The 16,449-nt window shown below is 45.3% G+C and overlaps 2 protein-coding genes across 3 annotated transcripts in view; both read left to right on the top strand.

The window, feature by feature from the left end:
* Nucleotides 1-9,997, top strand: part of atp6v1ba (ATPase, H+ transporting, lysosomal, V1 subunit B, member a) — a 28,011-nt gene extending 18,014 nt beyond the window's left edge. Inside the window, exons 7-14 of the mRNA XM_035532877.1 lie at nucleotides 99-200; nucleotides 1,257-1,354; nucleotides 1,441-1,564; nucleotides 5,409-5,559; nucleotides 7,344-7,426; nucleotides 7,536-7,640; nucleotides 7,955-8,084; nucleotides 8,914-9,997. Of these exons, the coding sequence (XP_035388770.1) occupies nucleotides 99-200; nucleotides 1,257-1,354; nucleotides 1,441-1,564; nucleotides 5,409-5,559; nucleotides 7,344-7,426; nucleotides 7,536-7,640; nucleotides 7,955-8,084; nucleotides 8,914-9,065 (945 nt within the window). The 3' untranslated portion in view covers nucleotides 9,066-9,997. The remainder of the gene's footprint in view (nucleotides 1-98; nucleotides 201-1,256; nucleotides 1,355-1,440; nucleotides 1,565-5,408; nucleotides 5,560-7,343; nucleotides 7,427-7,535; nucleotides 7,641-7,954; nucleotides 8,085-8,913) is intronic.
* Nucleotides 9,998-10,172: 175 nt separating this feature from the next.
* Nucleotides 10,173-16,449, top strand: part of shtn1 (shootin 1) — a 39,048-nt gene continuing 32,771 nt past the window's right edge. The window contains exons 1-3 of one of the 2 annotated variants that reach the window (XM_027024589.2): nucleotides 10,173-10,235; nucleotides 11,446-11,498; nucleotides 11,877-11,937. In XM_027024589.2, the coding sequence (XP_026880390.2) occupies nucleotides 10,178-10,235; nucleotides 11,446-11,498; nucleotides 11,877-11,937 (172 nt within the window). In that variant the 5' untranslated portion in view covers nucleotides 10,173-10,177. Of the gene's footprint in view, nucleotides 10,236-11,445; nucleotides 11,499-11,876; nucleotides 11,938-16,192; nucleotides 16,255-16,449 lie in introns of those variants that run through there. The other variant, XM_035532932.1, reaches the window with a different exon arrangement.

Genomic DNA, 16,449 nt, shown 5'->3' with positions numbered 1-16,449 from the left:
AAACAACTCCCAACTTTTATCTTTCAGCCTGGATCTGCTCTTTCCTAGATATACCTTCTGTACAGCAGTGTATTTCTCTGTGTTTGTTTTGCTCCCAGATTGCCGCTCAGATCTGTCGACAGGCTGGTTTGGTGCAGAAGTCCAAGGACGTCATGGACTACAGCTCCGACAACTTTGCCATCGTCTTTGCTGCTATGGGCGTGAGCACCCCAGTCTATGGCTGGCTTTCTCATTTCCTTTTCCGGAACATTCTCAGTTAGGATCGTCCTCTTGCACACATCTGTATGCAGCTTCTGGTGTGCACTGGAATATACTGGAGTACACTGTAAAAGTATCTCTTCTAAGTGCACTGTAAGTTTAGTGTTTTCTGTTGATCTTTTTTAAAGACGACTCCTAATTTACTGTATCTGATCCCTCTACTTGAGACACTGATCAGCTGCATTGGGTGGTCTTAGATCTGTTTTGGATCTGAATGCAGTTTTTAGGAATATGTTCTGGAAGAGGGTTGGTGACCACTGCTTTCTATATGGATTATATACTTGGAAAATGAGAAAATGTCGAAAAAAAACCAGCTGTACTTTGGCTGGTCCTGCAGATTTTCACAGATGTGCTGGTTATCTGTTGAAAGGTCCATTTTAGTACAACACTGGGCTTTACCTATATTCAGGCACCAAAAAACGGGATTGTGCGTGCGTGCGTGCGTGCGTGCGTGCGTGCGTGCGTGTCCATGCATGTCCTAATCTCCCCATTAACCCTACTTTAACCTCCCACACCCCCACCTCTAAACCTGTGTTACTGTCGCCTCATTGGCACCAGTGTGTCCTCTCAGCCCGGTATTACCGGGGTCAGGTGTCACGGTCACCTGCACATTCAGGTGTAGAGGGCTTCCATTAACCTGTGCTTGTGATGTCATTGACCTGGGCCTCTGGTGCTGCTTGGCCTGCGCCCAGGACTATTCAGCATGTGTAACACTATATCCTGATTTCATGCACAGACCGGTCACAATGTTCAGCCTGCTTCAGAAAGGTGTGGGTTTTCCTCAGCTAGGAAATGACCTTTTGTACAGGCTTATCTGAATAGTGTGACTGGTGAGGGTTATTGTCACCTGCCAAAATGCACAAGCCCCATGAATTCCCACTACGCAGAGATTTTGAAGACTGACTTCTGGCTTTATTTATTATTAACTAACCACAGTAAAAGGTTTTTAGTTGGTATAGTGTTTGATGTTATATGGGTTTACTTTAAACCGCAATCAGGTCAACATGGAGACTGCTCGCTTCTTCAAGTCGGACTTTGAGGAGAACGGATCCATGGACAACGTCTGTCTGTTCCTCAATCTCGCCAATGATCCCACGTAAGGGCTTATGAAACTGTTGTGGTGCTGCGTGACAGGTTCACTTTTCCCCATGTGATGAACTCATGCCTGCGTTCTTCCCACAGCATCGAGCGCATCATCACTCCGCGCCTGGCGCTGACCTCAGCTGAGTATTTGGCCTATCAGTGTGAGAAACACGTGCTGGTCATCCTGACTGACATGAGCTCCTACGCCGAGGCTCTGAGAGAGGTGAGGAGCCCCCGCCCCGGTAAAAGTCACGTTGCTGTAGATACAGTTGTCCCCAGTAATAATTAGAATGTGCAAAAATGCATATTTTCAAAATATGCACGAGTTGGTGTTGTTTGAACAACTTGTCAGCTGGTCTGTCATCAGTGAAATCTTTTGCTATACCCAAACTACCATCCTTACATCCTAGCAATATAACGAATGTTATCTAGAGACACTTTCTCCATAAATTGCAGGGAAGACCACAATAAACACCTTGTTGTGAACTTGTTCTCAATCACATAATTAGTTACAATATATATGGGTAGATTAAATGCAGGGATTGTTATTTTATTAATGTGTAGTGACTAATGTTCATTTAGATGATAAATGTTCATTTAGATGATATGAAAGATCAGTCACATCTTGTCACCAATTTCTTGGAGACTGTAGCCAAGTGTTTAGACAAGGGGAAGAAAGCACTTTATAAAAACTTATCACCATAGTCGAACCATGTTGTACCATCTTTACAAAATGCCTTACCCTTCTGACAGGCGTAGCTTATGTAGAACATGCCGGTATGTAGCGCTCATATTATGTGATGTCCATTTCAGTAGGTTCCATAGCCATGATATGTCTATGACCTAGTGCTTAACTGTAGCATACAGAGACACTGTTCACCCTGGTCTGCACAAAGCTTCCAGGAACTGAAACACGCAGCAGAGGCACGTAACTGAAGCACCTGTGAAGAGTCGGCATTAATAATGACACCTGAACTCGTCCCTGTGAAACAGTCTCCTTTCTGCTTGACTTCTGTTTGAAAGGAAAATGTCATCACAAAGCGTCGTCCGACCATTGGTGTATCATCTTAAAGTCTTAACAGCCTGGAAACGGGTCACGTGGTGGCCATTAGCCACAAGCTTAAACATTTTTCTTGGAAACGGAATAAAAAGGCAAAAATTGAAAGAGAAGACATTTGGTTTTATTGAAGGGGAATAAAAAGCAGAAAGTGGTCTGTATCTTCCCTAAAGGCCTTCTTCTGTAATTCCTTGTAATTCCTTATAATCCCTCCTGGAGCTAGTGCCCATACAGGCATCATCGCACCGAGCTTTGCCGTCTCTTCAATGGGACACGTACTGTGTATCTGATTGCGACGGAATAGAATTTTGCCATACACACGAAATGTGCGGCTGTCTCGAGTCTGAACGGTCGTTGAGCAGTCGTTGAATTTGCCTTCTTTTTGTAGCATGCAGGCTGAGCTCCGTCCCGAATGCAATTTAAGCTTTAGAAAGCATCCACGAGCAGCTCGGCTCTGCTTGACCAGGAAATGGATGACTCTGCTTGACCAGGAAATGTAAGCATATTTGCTCAGATTTCACGACCTTGGAATTTCCGTGGCTATCAACTCTTTTACTTACACACACCTCTGCCCCAAAAGAGTGGCACAATCATCTCCGTAGCTGTGGTCAATACATGCCACGGGATGAATGGAGGTCAGCACAACCATTTTTCCATCCACTTATTAATGTTAAGGTCATGGATATTGTGCCTAAAGAGGAGAGACCACGCAGTCAGAGTACCCATTTGTGTAATGTGTGAAAATGACCCAGCACGAAAAGCCTTAGACATGTCTTGACCTCATAAGGGTAAACACAATGTGGAGAAAAACTTCTTTTGCTGGAAGGTCATTTGGTAGCCTGTTTGGATGAAAGTGTTCCCTGATGTTTAATTCAAGGCCTGAATACCTGAGAGGATCTTTCCAAAGATGACGATGTTCTGTGTGTTTGCCTTGTTGATGGTGTCCTTCATCATTTTTTTTGTTTTGTGTTCATTTGCTTTGGCGCTTTTCAGCATGGCCTGCCAAATTCCATCCCTGCGTTGTCCACAATACCTATATGCTGTGCCTATATTCACTTCCAGAAATGTAACAGTCATGATTTATATCGATATTAGATAAAGTTTAAAATAAATGAATAAATACAAGGTCAGCGGGTGAGGTTTGAGCATAGGCAAACTCTGACCATCTCCACCTGAATGTACTTGCTGTTAAAGAGAAACATTATCGTCGTGTTTTGTAAGGTTGCAGCCAGCAAGATGATTTCTTCCTGATGTCAACTGTCCAACTAAGTACAGACAGTTTACAGTGTGTCTAAGAGAAGAGAGGATGTCTACCTGAAGCAAGCCCTCCATAACTGGCTCTTTGCACTGGGAGCAGTTTCAAAGTGCTGGGTAGGGTTTCCCCCTCGGGCTTTGTGAGGCAGCCTACGGTGAGAGCTCATAATACTGGGATTCCAGGAACATCTGCCACTCGATGATGAATATAAAATCTGACACAGACGCAGAATCACATGGCTCTTTGTCCGCTGCAGAGCTACAAGAAAAACAAGCATCATTGACGAACAAGACGGTACAAGACAGAGTGTAATCATTTCCTTGAGAAAGCAGAAGGCATGAATATCCATTAACTCGTGTTTAGTGCGCACGCACACACACACACACACACACACACACACACAAACGTGCGCATCAGACACAGACTCAGAAGGATGAAGCATTCCTTAGCCTGGCGAAATACCTTAACTCGATTATTATTAAATAGTCAGTGAGAGAGAAAGGACCTTTTCATTAGACATATTTTCTTCTTTTCTCTCTCTGGCAAACTCCCCTCGCCTCTACCTTTCATTTAAAAAAAAAAAAAATCGTTTTGTCCCTCGGCAGATATTTTGATGTTTCAGTGTGCCAACCGCACAATACACATTCCAAATAGCTGAGATGCATGTGAAAGCCTTTTGCTACAGCATGACAGTAACCTTGGCAGACGTTTGCCACATCAATACATCCTGCGCTGCGCATACAGCCTTGTTTTGGTCTGTTTCCACTCAGAAAGTGGTCCAGAGGCATTAACATTTAACTTGCTTTACTGTTCCATAATCTTGAAAGTTGGGCATTTATTGGAACTCATTGGTATGGCAAAGTGAAGTTGAATCGGCATTATCTTTCATCTCGAGGAATTTTTTTTTGTGAATTCCACAAATTGAATGGAGGTCTGATGTGGTGTTCCTTTGGCTCATTTCAGCATTATTATAATGAGAGTGCATATTTTAGACCCATTTCATAGGAATCATCTATAAAAGTGTGTATGGAACAATGGATTTTGCCTGTTCAACAACAACAAATTGTTTAGTAGTATTAATATATTTTGTATAGTATTAATATATCTCTTACCATAGTAAGGAAGGTCCTACATGCATTATGGGGAAATGTGATGTAAATGACTAAAAGAGTAAAGCTGACCATCACCATGGAAATAATGCAGTTATGAATATATAAGTACATTAATATTATAAAGTTATTTATATATATATATATATATATCCTGACTGCCAAGGTCACCAGCCTGTTATGGGTATTGTGCAGTACACTCACTGAAATATAAACCGAGTTTATCTTCCTGATGGGTTGTTTGCGTAAAACCCCATGTATATAGTGTATACTGCGCAAATGTGATTATAGCTAATTGTATAATGTGTAGTCAATGTGAAGTCATTTCTTTCTTTTTTGGTGATTTACTGATTTATGCAGTGCTGCAGTTTATCCTCAATAAGTTAAATATATCAATTACAGCACACTGGCACACTGGTATTGATGTGACGTGAATGTGCGTGTAGCTTTTTGTGGGGGTGGGTGTGAAGGTGGGTGTATACGGATGTGAGGGTGTGAGGATGGTTGTGTGAGGGTGGGTAGGGGTGTGTCTTCTATTCCCACTATTTGGTAAGTGTTGGGGTTCGAGCAACATTTGGTCCTCGCAAGTAAAAGCAAATTTATGTTTGATGTCTTTGTGTGTGCCTGCGTGTTTATGCATGTTTAGGTGTCTGCTGCTCGTGAGGAGGTACCAGGTCGTCGTGGCTTTCCTGGCTACATGTACACCGATCTCGCAACGATTTATGAGCGAGCTGGAAGAGTAGAGGGACGAAATGGCTCTATAACACAGATCCCCATCCTCACCATGCCCAACGATGGTACACACACACACACACACACACACACACACACTCTCTAATCCTCACCATGCCCAACGATGGTACACACACACACACACGCTTTCCAATCCTCACCATGCCCAACGATGGTACACACACACACGCTTTCCAATCCTCACCATGCCCAACGATGGTACACACACACACACACACACACACACACACACACACACACACACACACACACACACACACACGCACGCTTTCCAATCCTCACCATGCCCAACGATGGTACACACACACACACACACACACACACACGCTTTCCAATCCTCACCATGCCCAACGATGGTACACACACACACACACACACACACGCTTTCCAATCCTCACCATGCCCAACGATGGTACACACACACACACACACACACACGCTTTCCAATCCTCACCATGCCCAACGATGGTACACACACACACACACACACACACACGCTTTCCAATCCTCACCATGCCCAACGATGGTACACACACACACACACACACACACACACACGCGCGCTTTCCAATCCTCACCATGCCCAACGATGGTACACACGCGCTTTCCAATCCTCACCATGCCCAACGATGGTACACACGCGCTTTCCAATCCTCACCATGCCCAACGATGGTACACACGCGCTTTCCAATCCTCACCATGCCCAACGATGGTACACACGCGCTTTCCAATCCTCACCATGCCCAACGATGGTACACACACGCTTTCCAATCCTCACCATGCCCAACGATGGTACACACACACACGCTTTCCAATCCTCACCATGCCCAACGATGGTACATACACGCTTTCCAATCCTCACCATGCCCAACGATGGTACACATACACCTATGCACACACACACACACACACACGCTTTCCAATCCTCACCATGCCCAATGATGGTACACACACATAATCTCTCCAATCTTCACCATGCTTAACAATGGTACACACACACTCGCACTCCAATCCTCACCATGCCTAACGATGGTATATACACACACACACACACACACACACTCTCTCTAATCCTCACCATGCCTAACGATGGTACACACACACACTCTCCAATCCTCACCATGCCTAACGATGGTACACACACACACTCTCCAATCCTCACCATGCCTAACGATGGTACACACACACACAAACACACACTTTACCATATCTTTACCATTTACATCAATCCTCACCATGTCTATATATATATATACACACACACACACACACACACACACACACCAGTCCTCACCAGTCCTTTACCATATCATGCACATACGCTTAATGACATTAACGTAAACAATAGACAATAAACAATAAACTCCCCATTTCCAATGACAAACACATGAAACTTAATGATTAAAATGTTTACTTAAACACCCCATTGCAGGCCATTTACTCCAGATAACAGTAAAAAGCACAAACATGCAGACAGGTGCAAGCACATAAACAACCAACTAAATGCGTGCAGCTGTGTGCGTGGGTTTCAGCTACGCAATGACGGACTGAACTGGCCGAGTAAACGTAAAGAATGCTGCAGTAGAAAGAGAATTTCCTTTCAGCTCCTGAATCTGAGTGATGCTTCACACACCTCACACACTCCCGCCAGATTAGCGTGGGACAGACGACGATACTGTCTGTTCACATCAGATCTACATGTGTGTGGTTACTATAGAAACATCCTTGTAAAATATCAATGTGTGTTTCTGAATGGGTGTCCCCATTATAACTACATTAGGAACACACTCTCTCTCTCTCTCTCTCTCTCTTTCCCATATATATATAGATATCACTCACCCCATCCCCGATCTGACTGGCTACATTACAGAGGGTCAGGTGTATGTGGACCGTCAGCTGCATAACAGACAGGTGAGGCACCGTGCCTCTGAACCTCCACGCAGCGAAGCCGAACAGAGTGCAGGGCTTGCTGATGTGCCCCGGCTGACACGTTCGTTCACCATGTTCTCGTCTGTTAAAGGTGTATCCACCCATCAACGTGCTACCCTCGCTCTCTCGTCTGATGAAGTCTGCCATCGGGGAGGGCATGACCCGCAAAGACCACTCGGATGTCTCCAATCAACTGGTAAAGTGCAGTCTGAATTTTGTTTATAGATTTTTTTTTATTTTTTTTTTTTAAATGAATGACTTATTTATTTTTGTTAATTGATTGTGGATTTATTGTATAAATGAAAGATAAATGAAATGCTGTTCTGATCCGTACTCCTACAACATTCTCTCTCTCCGCTTTTCTCACTCCCCCTCTCTCTCTCGCTCTCTCTCTCCCCTTTCTCTCTCTCTCTCTCTCTCTCTCTCTCTCTCTCTCCCCTTTTCTCACTCCCCCTCTCTCTCTCTCTCGCTCTCTCTCTCTCGCTCTCTGTCGCTCTCTCTCTCTCTCAGTATGCGTGCTATGCTATCGGTAAGGACGTCCAGGCTATGAAAGCTGTGGTGGGGGAGGAAGCTTTGACCTCTGATGATCTTCTTTATCTGGAGTTCCTGCAGAAGTTTGAGAAGAACTTCATCGCTCAAGGTACCAAAAACGCACAATACATCCCTGGGTGATTTGCTATAGTCTGAATGGCCACAGTGCTTTGAGAGGAGATAACAGGAGAGTGCCATCGAAGCAGATTTATGGAAGTGGAAGGTAAGCGTATGTTTCCTTGCTGTAGGATGGAATGCCAAATGGATCTTCCAATCAAAAAAATGTAGTTTACGAGACTGGATATTATTGTAGCGTATGAATGTGTGTAGCCAGAACCTTTTTTCCTGACTCCGCTTGGTTTTTCAACCTTGTTAACATTTCACTCTGGCCACAGTTGAGATGGTCACCATTCTCCAGGTGCTTTAGTTGGGCACCATAGTCTCTGCAGTCAGTGCAGGTAGTGGAAACTGTTTAGGTTCCACAAGTGAACTATGAAGACTGAGGATCAGGTGTTTGAGGAGTTTCTGCTTTGTACTTTAACAAGCAATGGGTCACTGTTTCATATATGTGTTCTTGAGCCCTGGTTTTTGCTTTTGTGCTGTGGTTTGTGCGTGTTTGGGGCCTGGGTGCTGTGGTTTGTGCGTGTGCATGGTTTGTGTTCAGTTCTTTTAAGCAATGCTGGGATCTGTAGCTCACCTAAATCAATTACTCCCACACAAATAATTTGCAGAACATGTTTCACTTCCACTTTAGAATCTGAGCATGTAAGAGTAATGCGAATATGAAACGCTTGTATGGAATATTTCCAAAGGAATTTTTCCTTTTTAGAGAGTATGGTAAGGTCACAGAGTGCTTTGCCATGAAATCATATCAGTTCATCATTGAGATTAATACAGTTCTCTCTCTGTGCCGGTGTGTGTCTGTGTGTGTCTCCCAGGCCCCTACGATAACAGGACTGTGTTTGAGACCCTGGACATTGGCTGGCAATTACTGCGAATCTTCCCCAAAGAGATGTTGAAGCGAATCCCACAGAGCACCCTGGCCGAGTTCTACCCGCGCGAGTCCACTGCACGCCACGCCACCTCCTAACCACCTCTCAAGGGCAAGGGTTAAAGGTCACGCAAGCTGTCTGACCATGTGAGCTGTCTGAGTTTGCACCTCTCTAAATAAAGTGTTACCCAGAGCTCACCACCCTCTGTACATCTGCTGTGTATGTGTGAGTGATGTTTTGTAAGGGTCATACATGTGATTCATCTGCTGTAGAACCTGTCAGGTTTTGTTTGTTGTTATTTTTTCCTTACACGTAAAGAGACCTTTAAGAAAGCGGAAGATATGACATGTTGGATGATTCTCCCCCCCCCCCCCCCCCCTTTGAGTTCTCATGGTTTGTTCTTCCTCTAATGTGTAGAAAACATCCTGAAATGTTTGAGCTGGTTAAGATGACAATTTCTGTCCCTTACATTGATATTTAACATTTCATCCAACATTCTGTGTTCTCTTTTACAACATATTTATTACTTTCACCATTCCTGTAATCACTGAGCTTCTGTTGTCTTAGATCAACTGAAAACTGGTTAACTTGATGAAAAGAAATTATTTATTTTAGTAGTGGCATATTTCACCTGCAAATACAGAAGACATTAGCCTGACCTAAAAATGCAGTGTGCAGTGTGTTGGGTTTAGTTTTACTAGTCTCAGCTGTTGAACGCAATGGTACTTTGTTGCACATAATGTTGGATTTTCTTTGTCTGACACGAATAAGACCACAAAGATCTTGGCCGTATACATGGATGCGTGAATATCCTCTCTGTCCCACGCTAATCTGACGGGAGTGTGTGAGAGGGTTGTTGTTTTTTTTTGACAAATGAACTAGAGGATGTTTACATTTTGTGTTTTGTGAATGTGTGATCTGTGTTATCTAAGAAATGTCCAACATTGCCCTACTCTTACAGTCTGTTGGCCTGCTAGATCCTGCTTGTGTTGATGATAACGAATTAATTAAATGATATTATTCTCCCAAAGCCATGTCTGGTTGTATTGTGTTGACGTCCACAGCGTCTTGTTCGCCAGTAACTCCTTTGTCGGTCGGCCTTACCGGTGGAACGAAACTATGTCGGTATCTGGACTCAGGTGTGTCAGGGGAGCATTTCCTGTCGCGACAGTACCGGAACATAAGGTGAAAGTCCGTAACTTTTATTACAATGGCGACGGCAGAAGAAGAAAATCAAATGAGAACTATATCCGAGCTCTCGGATGGAGGTAAAATGCGCGAAGATATCGGTTATAAGATTTATAGGGTTATAAAGTACTTCAAGTAGAGGTTTGCGTGCAAAGAACTCCGAGAACTTTTCTCTTGCTGTATAGTCCACTACAAGTAGATTGCGCATCGATTTATCGGGAAAGGTTTATGCGAATGCTTTAAATTCAGGCGCATATGTGGGTCAGACCTAGATGTATATGCGCATCTATATTTTTAACTTTGCCAGATCCTCAGATCTCACTTGTGAGGCGTTTTCCCGTATCTTCTCTTGGGTCGTACTTTGCCTGCGTGTAGGACTGAGTTTTTACACGCGATCCTCCCGTTTGCAGCCTGGCGTCCACATCCACTAGTGCATTTATTCCAATATAGACTAAAATACTCTGCGGCTGTTATCTATGCTGGAATGCATAAACGAAGAGGTATATATTTTTATTGAACACATTGAAATGCGTGTATTTGTAATACATTTGAAATATAATACATGTTCAATCCATTTTCAAAGTCATTGCAAATAGGCCTTTTGGTTAAAAATTGAATTAGAAAAATTGAGGCTGTTGCTACTGTTTTATATACAGTTCACTGGCGGATGCTGTTTACTGACACCAGCCAAATGGATGTTCCATCATCATTCTCCAGCAGCTGCTGAATTGTTATGGAGCTATATGATCCTAATAATTAACATTTTTATTCCAAAAATTCCTTTCTTCCTTTCATTATCTGCTGTTGTTTTTGTAACAAACAGTGTGTTGTCAGTACTGGAATAATCTGGCCAAAAGCACTTAAAATGGCACACTTTTTCTGTCTCTTCTTTTAAACTTCAGTTGATTCAACAAAGCATTAGTTTGATGTGCTCTTTTTAACTCAGTGAGGAAGTTCAGTATTTGACTCAAGACCTGTCCGACAGTGGAAGCTTGTCACCCTGATATTACTCACTGTTCCAGCATTCGTTCTGTAGGCAGTGGTACTAAAGAGCCACCTACCATCCCCATTTCAAGACTAGCTCAAAACGCCTTTCGTAAACATAACAGAAATTCCCGGTGGTTAGAAAAGCTGTGAGGTTTTTTTTTTTTGTGTGTGTGTGAGAAGTTCCTTCATATGTAGCTGTAGCTCCTGCTTTTGTGATGGAGTGTTGAAGTCCTAGCTGTAGACGGGTGGGTGTTGGAGGTGACCTGTGGATCATGGCTCACTTGACTCCACGTTTCTCTACAGCTCTACTCCAGTACGAGCACCTGAGAAGGGAACAGGACAGAGCCCAGGCTGAGGTGAGTGAGGCTGTGTGGATCTCTCTCTCTCTCTCTCTCTCTCTCTCTCTCTCTCTCTCTCTCTCTCTCTCTCTCTCTCATCTCTAGAGCAGTCTCAATGCGTGAACTCTGCTTTTAGATCTTAAGAGATTTTATTGCCAGGTTGATGATAGTTTTCACCGTTGACGTTGAAGTGTAGTACAGCGTCATAAGTTGTAATGCGTGTAACTGTGAAGTTTCTCTTGTTAACTTGGCCATGCAGCTCTATGGTGAACACGGAGAACATTCATGTCTAGCTCCATGTTTAACTACAAATGACTTTTGGCCTTCAAAAGAAATGTTATGTAATTACTCCTTTTGAGTTTTTTTCTTTTTGTTGCTTGGTTTTGTGCTTTGTAGTGTAAACAGCTGAAGCTGGAGAGAGATGAGGCCCTGCAGAAGCTGCAGGAATTTGAGAGAGGTTTGTTTTTATTCTTTTACCAGTAAATGTTAGCAGAAGTAAATCTGCCCTTTCTAAAACAATGTCACTACCATTGGTGAGTGCTACAGCCATAGAAGAGCGTGCTTTTCTCTCAGAGCTGTTCATCTGTTTAAGACTTAGACTCCTGTGGCTGTTGTCCAGGCATGTCCTGAGAGGGTCACACACACACACACACACACACACACACACACACACACACACACACACACACACTTACATCAGCAACCAATGCAAATTCAAAAGCCTCAAATTAACTTTCAGTGTAAATTTACAGCATTTGTCAGATGTTTACCAGATGTTTACTGCTTTGCGGTCAGTGTCAGTAACACTAGCAGGCTAGAGCAGGGAAAAAAGACAGCTAAAGATTTTTAGAGCATATTAAACTGCTTGGTGACTCAGTGGTGAATCTTCAATCTTTGTTTGAAGACAGGCGACGGGTGCTAGGACAGAGAACAGTCTTGAGGCGTGTCTTCTTTGTGGGATGGTAGTTCGAGCAATACAAGAGGCTTAAAGGCAGAGTGGCGCAGAGCAGGGTTTGATTGGTGCTTTTAGGTATGTGGAAGCTGGTCCTGCTTTGTAGCTTTGTATGTGAGCGCCAGTGTTTGAAATCTAATGTGTGCCGCTGCACGGAGCCAGTGGAGGGTGCAGTTATAATCTCGTATGCAGTAGGGAAAAAGAAAATAGGAATGTTAATTCATCTAAATTCGTTTAGACCCAGTCTCTGTCAAATTATCATGGCAGTGGTACACCTCGAAAGGGTAAACTTTTTGTTTCTTCAAAATTCAAAACTCATATCTTAACAGATTCCTAAACACGCAAGTGACGCTAAACGTGCGAGTTTGGCCCTCGTTGTATTTAACTGGTGTCAGAAGTTTTTTTCTGTCCTGCGTGATGAGGGGTTTTGTAAGGTGACGGCGTCAGGCGCTACAGATCCTGATATGCTTTGTCCCTTTGCCCTGAAATGGATGTGTCTTTTTTTTTTAATTTAAATCCCACACTTCACCTCCTCTGGCACACAGGTGCTCTCTGCATAAAACGGAGAACAGAAACACCTGAACTGAATTGCAGAAATTTGGAGAACCACAACAGAATAAGAGTGAGAGAGAGAGAGAGAGAGAGAGAGAGAGAGAGACTATGGCATTCTTGTTTTAATGCATGAAATGGCTTATTATTGGCTGTGGGCAAAGCGAGCCAGTTTTGTGGCAGGCTGAATAGTCTGGCCTTTACTTGTGTTGCTCAGCCGCAAACACACATTGTGCACGACTTCCACTTAATGATGGAGGCACAGCGTTTTTGGAGCCATTATGTGATTTCATAGCTCTTGGAAAATTGCTTCTATTCAGCGCGAGGCAGCTCGGGGTGGAGTGGGCTAGGGCGGAGAGAGGGAGAGAAACCCGACACACAATCATGTCTTTTCAATGAGAGATGGCAAGGTTGATGACAACATGGCTATTGTGTTCCAATGATAAGACCACAAAGGCATCTGCCCCCTTCATCAAGTCCTGGCAGCAACAGCAGCAGGGCGCTGGTGGAAGCTCCAGAGCACAGCCCTGCAGTACAGAGCACAGCCCTGCAGTACAGAGCACAGCCCTGCAGTGCAGAGCACAGCCCTGCAGTGCAGAGCACAGCCCTGCAGTACAGAGCACAGCCCTGCAGTGCAGAGCACAGCCCTGGAGTGCAGAGCACAGCCCTGCAGTACAGAGCACAGCCCTGCAGTGCAGAGCACAGCCCTGGAGTGTAGAGCACAGCCCTGCAGTACAGAGCACAGCCCTGCAGTACAGAGAGCAGCCCTGCAGTACAGAGAGCAGCCCTGCAGTACAGAGCACAGCCCTGCAGTACAGAAACCGACCTACAGTACAGAGCACAGCCCTGCAGTACAGAGCAAAGCCCTGCAGTACAGAAACCGGCCTACAGTACAGAGCACAGCCCTGCAGTACAGAAACCGGCCTACAGTACAGAGCACAGCCCAGCAGTACAGAGCACAGCCCTGCAGTACAGAGCACAGCCCAGCAGTACAGAGCACAGCCCTGTAGTATAGAAACCAGCCTACAGTACAGAACACAGCCCTGTAGTATAGAACATAACCCTGCAGTACAGAGCAAAGCCCTGCAGTACAGAAACCGGCCTACAGTACAGAGCACAGCCCTGCAGTACAGAAACCGGCCTACAGTACAGAGCACAGCCCAGCAGTACAGAGCACAGCCCAGCAGTACAGAAACCGGCCTACAGTACAGAGCACAGCCCAGCAGTACAGAGCACAGCCCTGCAGTACAGAAACCGGCCTACAGTACAGAACACAGCCCTGTAGTACAGAACACAGCCCTGTAGTACAGAACACAACCCTGCAGTACAGAGCACAGCCCTGCAGTACAGAGCACAGCCCAGCAGTACAGAGCACAGCCCTGCAGTATAGAAACCGGCCTACAGTACAGAACACAGCCCTGTAGTACAGAGCAAAGCCCTGCAGTACAGAAACCGGCCTACAGTACAGAGCACAGCCCTGCAGTACAGAAACCAGCCTACAGTACAGAGCACAGCCCAGCAGTACAGAGCACAGCCCAGCAGTACAGAAACCGGCCTACAGTACAGAACACAGCCCTGTAGTATAGAACACAACCCTGCAGTACAGAGCAAAGCCCTGCAGTACAGAGCATAGCCCTGCAGTACAGAAACCGGCCTACAGTACAGAGCACAGCCCTGTAGAATAGAACATAACCCTGCAGTACAGAGCAAAGCCCTGCAGTACAGAAACCGGCCTACAGTACAGAGCACAGCCCTGCAGTACAGAAACCGGCCTACAGTACAGAGCACAGCCCTGCAGTACAGAGCACAGCCCAGCAGTACAGAGCACAGCCCTGCAGTACAGAAACCGGCCTACAGTACAGAACACAGTCCTGTAGTATAGAACACAACCCTGCAGTACAGAGCACAGCCCTGCAGTACAGAGCACAGCCCTGCAGTACAGAGCACAGCCCTGCAGTACAGAAACCGGCCTACAGTACAGAGCACAGCCCTACAGTACAGAGCACAGCCCTGCAGTTCAGGCTCCAACACACAGCCCTATAGTACAGGCTCCAGAACACAACTTAAAGTAGACTCCAGAATACATCCCTACAGTACAACACACAGCCCTACAGTATAAACTTCAGAACAGATCCCTGTAGTATAGCCTCCAGAACACAGCCCTACAGTACAGACTCCAGAACCCAGCCTTACAGTACAGACTCCAGAACCCAGCCCTGCAGTAAAGACTCCAGAACCAGCCCTGCAGTAAAGACTCCAGAACCCAGCCCTACAGTACAGACTCCAGAACCCAGCCTTACAGTACAGACTCCAGAACCCAGCCCTGCAGTAAAGACTCTTAAGCTTTATCCTCTCATGGGTAATCGTAGCCTGCCCAACACAGGACAGCCATGAGGGGGATTTTAAGATGTGGTGACGATGGAGGACAAAACTCACAATTAAGACTGTCAGCTCCAACACATGACATCCCTCCACCCCTCCCCCACCCATCAACCACCCTCGCACTGAGCACTGTTTAAGCCTACACTGCTCGGTACAATTAACCTGTCACATTGGGATATAGTGTACTGCAGCCCTAGTGGGGGGGGATGCGATTGAGAGAGTGTGCACGCGTGCGCACGTACGTGCGCAGGGGCACGCACGCGCGTCTTTGTGTGTGTGCGTGACGGACGTGGACGAAAGGAAGAGGTTCGTCGCGGAGCTCCAACTGGCAGCTAAATAGAGTTTAATGGGCGATGAAGGGAAGTGTTGCAGTGGTAACTCTGATATTGCAGCCGCCGCTCATCAACTTTTAATGAGGTGTCATCGGAATGGAAGCACTGTCCGCGATGCTGCTAATTCCTGTTTTCGCCGCTCAGCTACAATGTGTAATTAGTTAAGTGGCAGTGAGCTCGTCTCCAGCCAATGTTGCCCGTGATTACCGACACAAATCACGGCACATCCTCGGGCATTAGGGCTGCTTCCTGCATTTTAACCACCATCTCCGTTCCTCCCTCAAAACTTGTTCAATCAAAACTTGTTCATCAGTCAGACAGGAGGGTTTTTATTTCAGGCCTGAGTTGCTGGCGCATGTTGAAAGAGTATGAACAAAGTGAGCATTTATTGCGGTTCTACGTGGCCTGGGTCCGAGTTGAGGCCTTTGTGACTGAACTCCTCTGCTTGGTCTGGCAGCGTTATTCATTGTGTGAGGGCAGCCTATGCAGGAGAACAACTGGTGTCGTTTACACGCCATGTAGAGCGCATCTTTCGGGAGTCTCCACGTTTGCCTGCCAGGTTAGCACAAAAACTATATTACCTGCGTTTAAATAAATTCGAAAGAGAATGTAGCTTCTTGAAATGGCCAGGCGTGGCTGATCTACAACTCCAACACACGGAGTGATCCGTTTCCATGTTCTTTATGCGGGCCGTCTCAACTGGCGTGGCTTTTGTTCTGCCATTCTCTGTGTTCCGCAAAAAAGGATCGGACAA

The sequence above is a fragment of the Electrophorus electricus genome, chromosome 13 (genome assembly GCF_013358815.1).
Source record: "Electrophorus electricus isolate fEleEle1 chromosome 13, fEleEle1.pri, whole genome shotgun sequence".
Taxonomy (NCBI): Eukaryota; Metazoa; Chordata; class Actinopteri; order Gymnotiformes; family Gymnotidae; genus Electrophorus; species Electrophorus electricus.
This window is presented reverse-complemented; position numbering and strand designations above follow the sequence as displayed.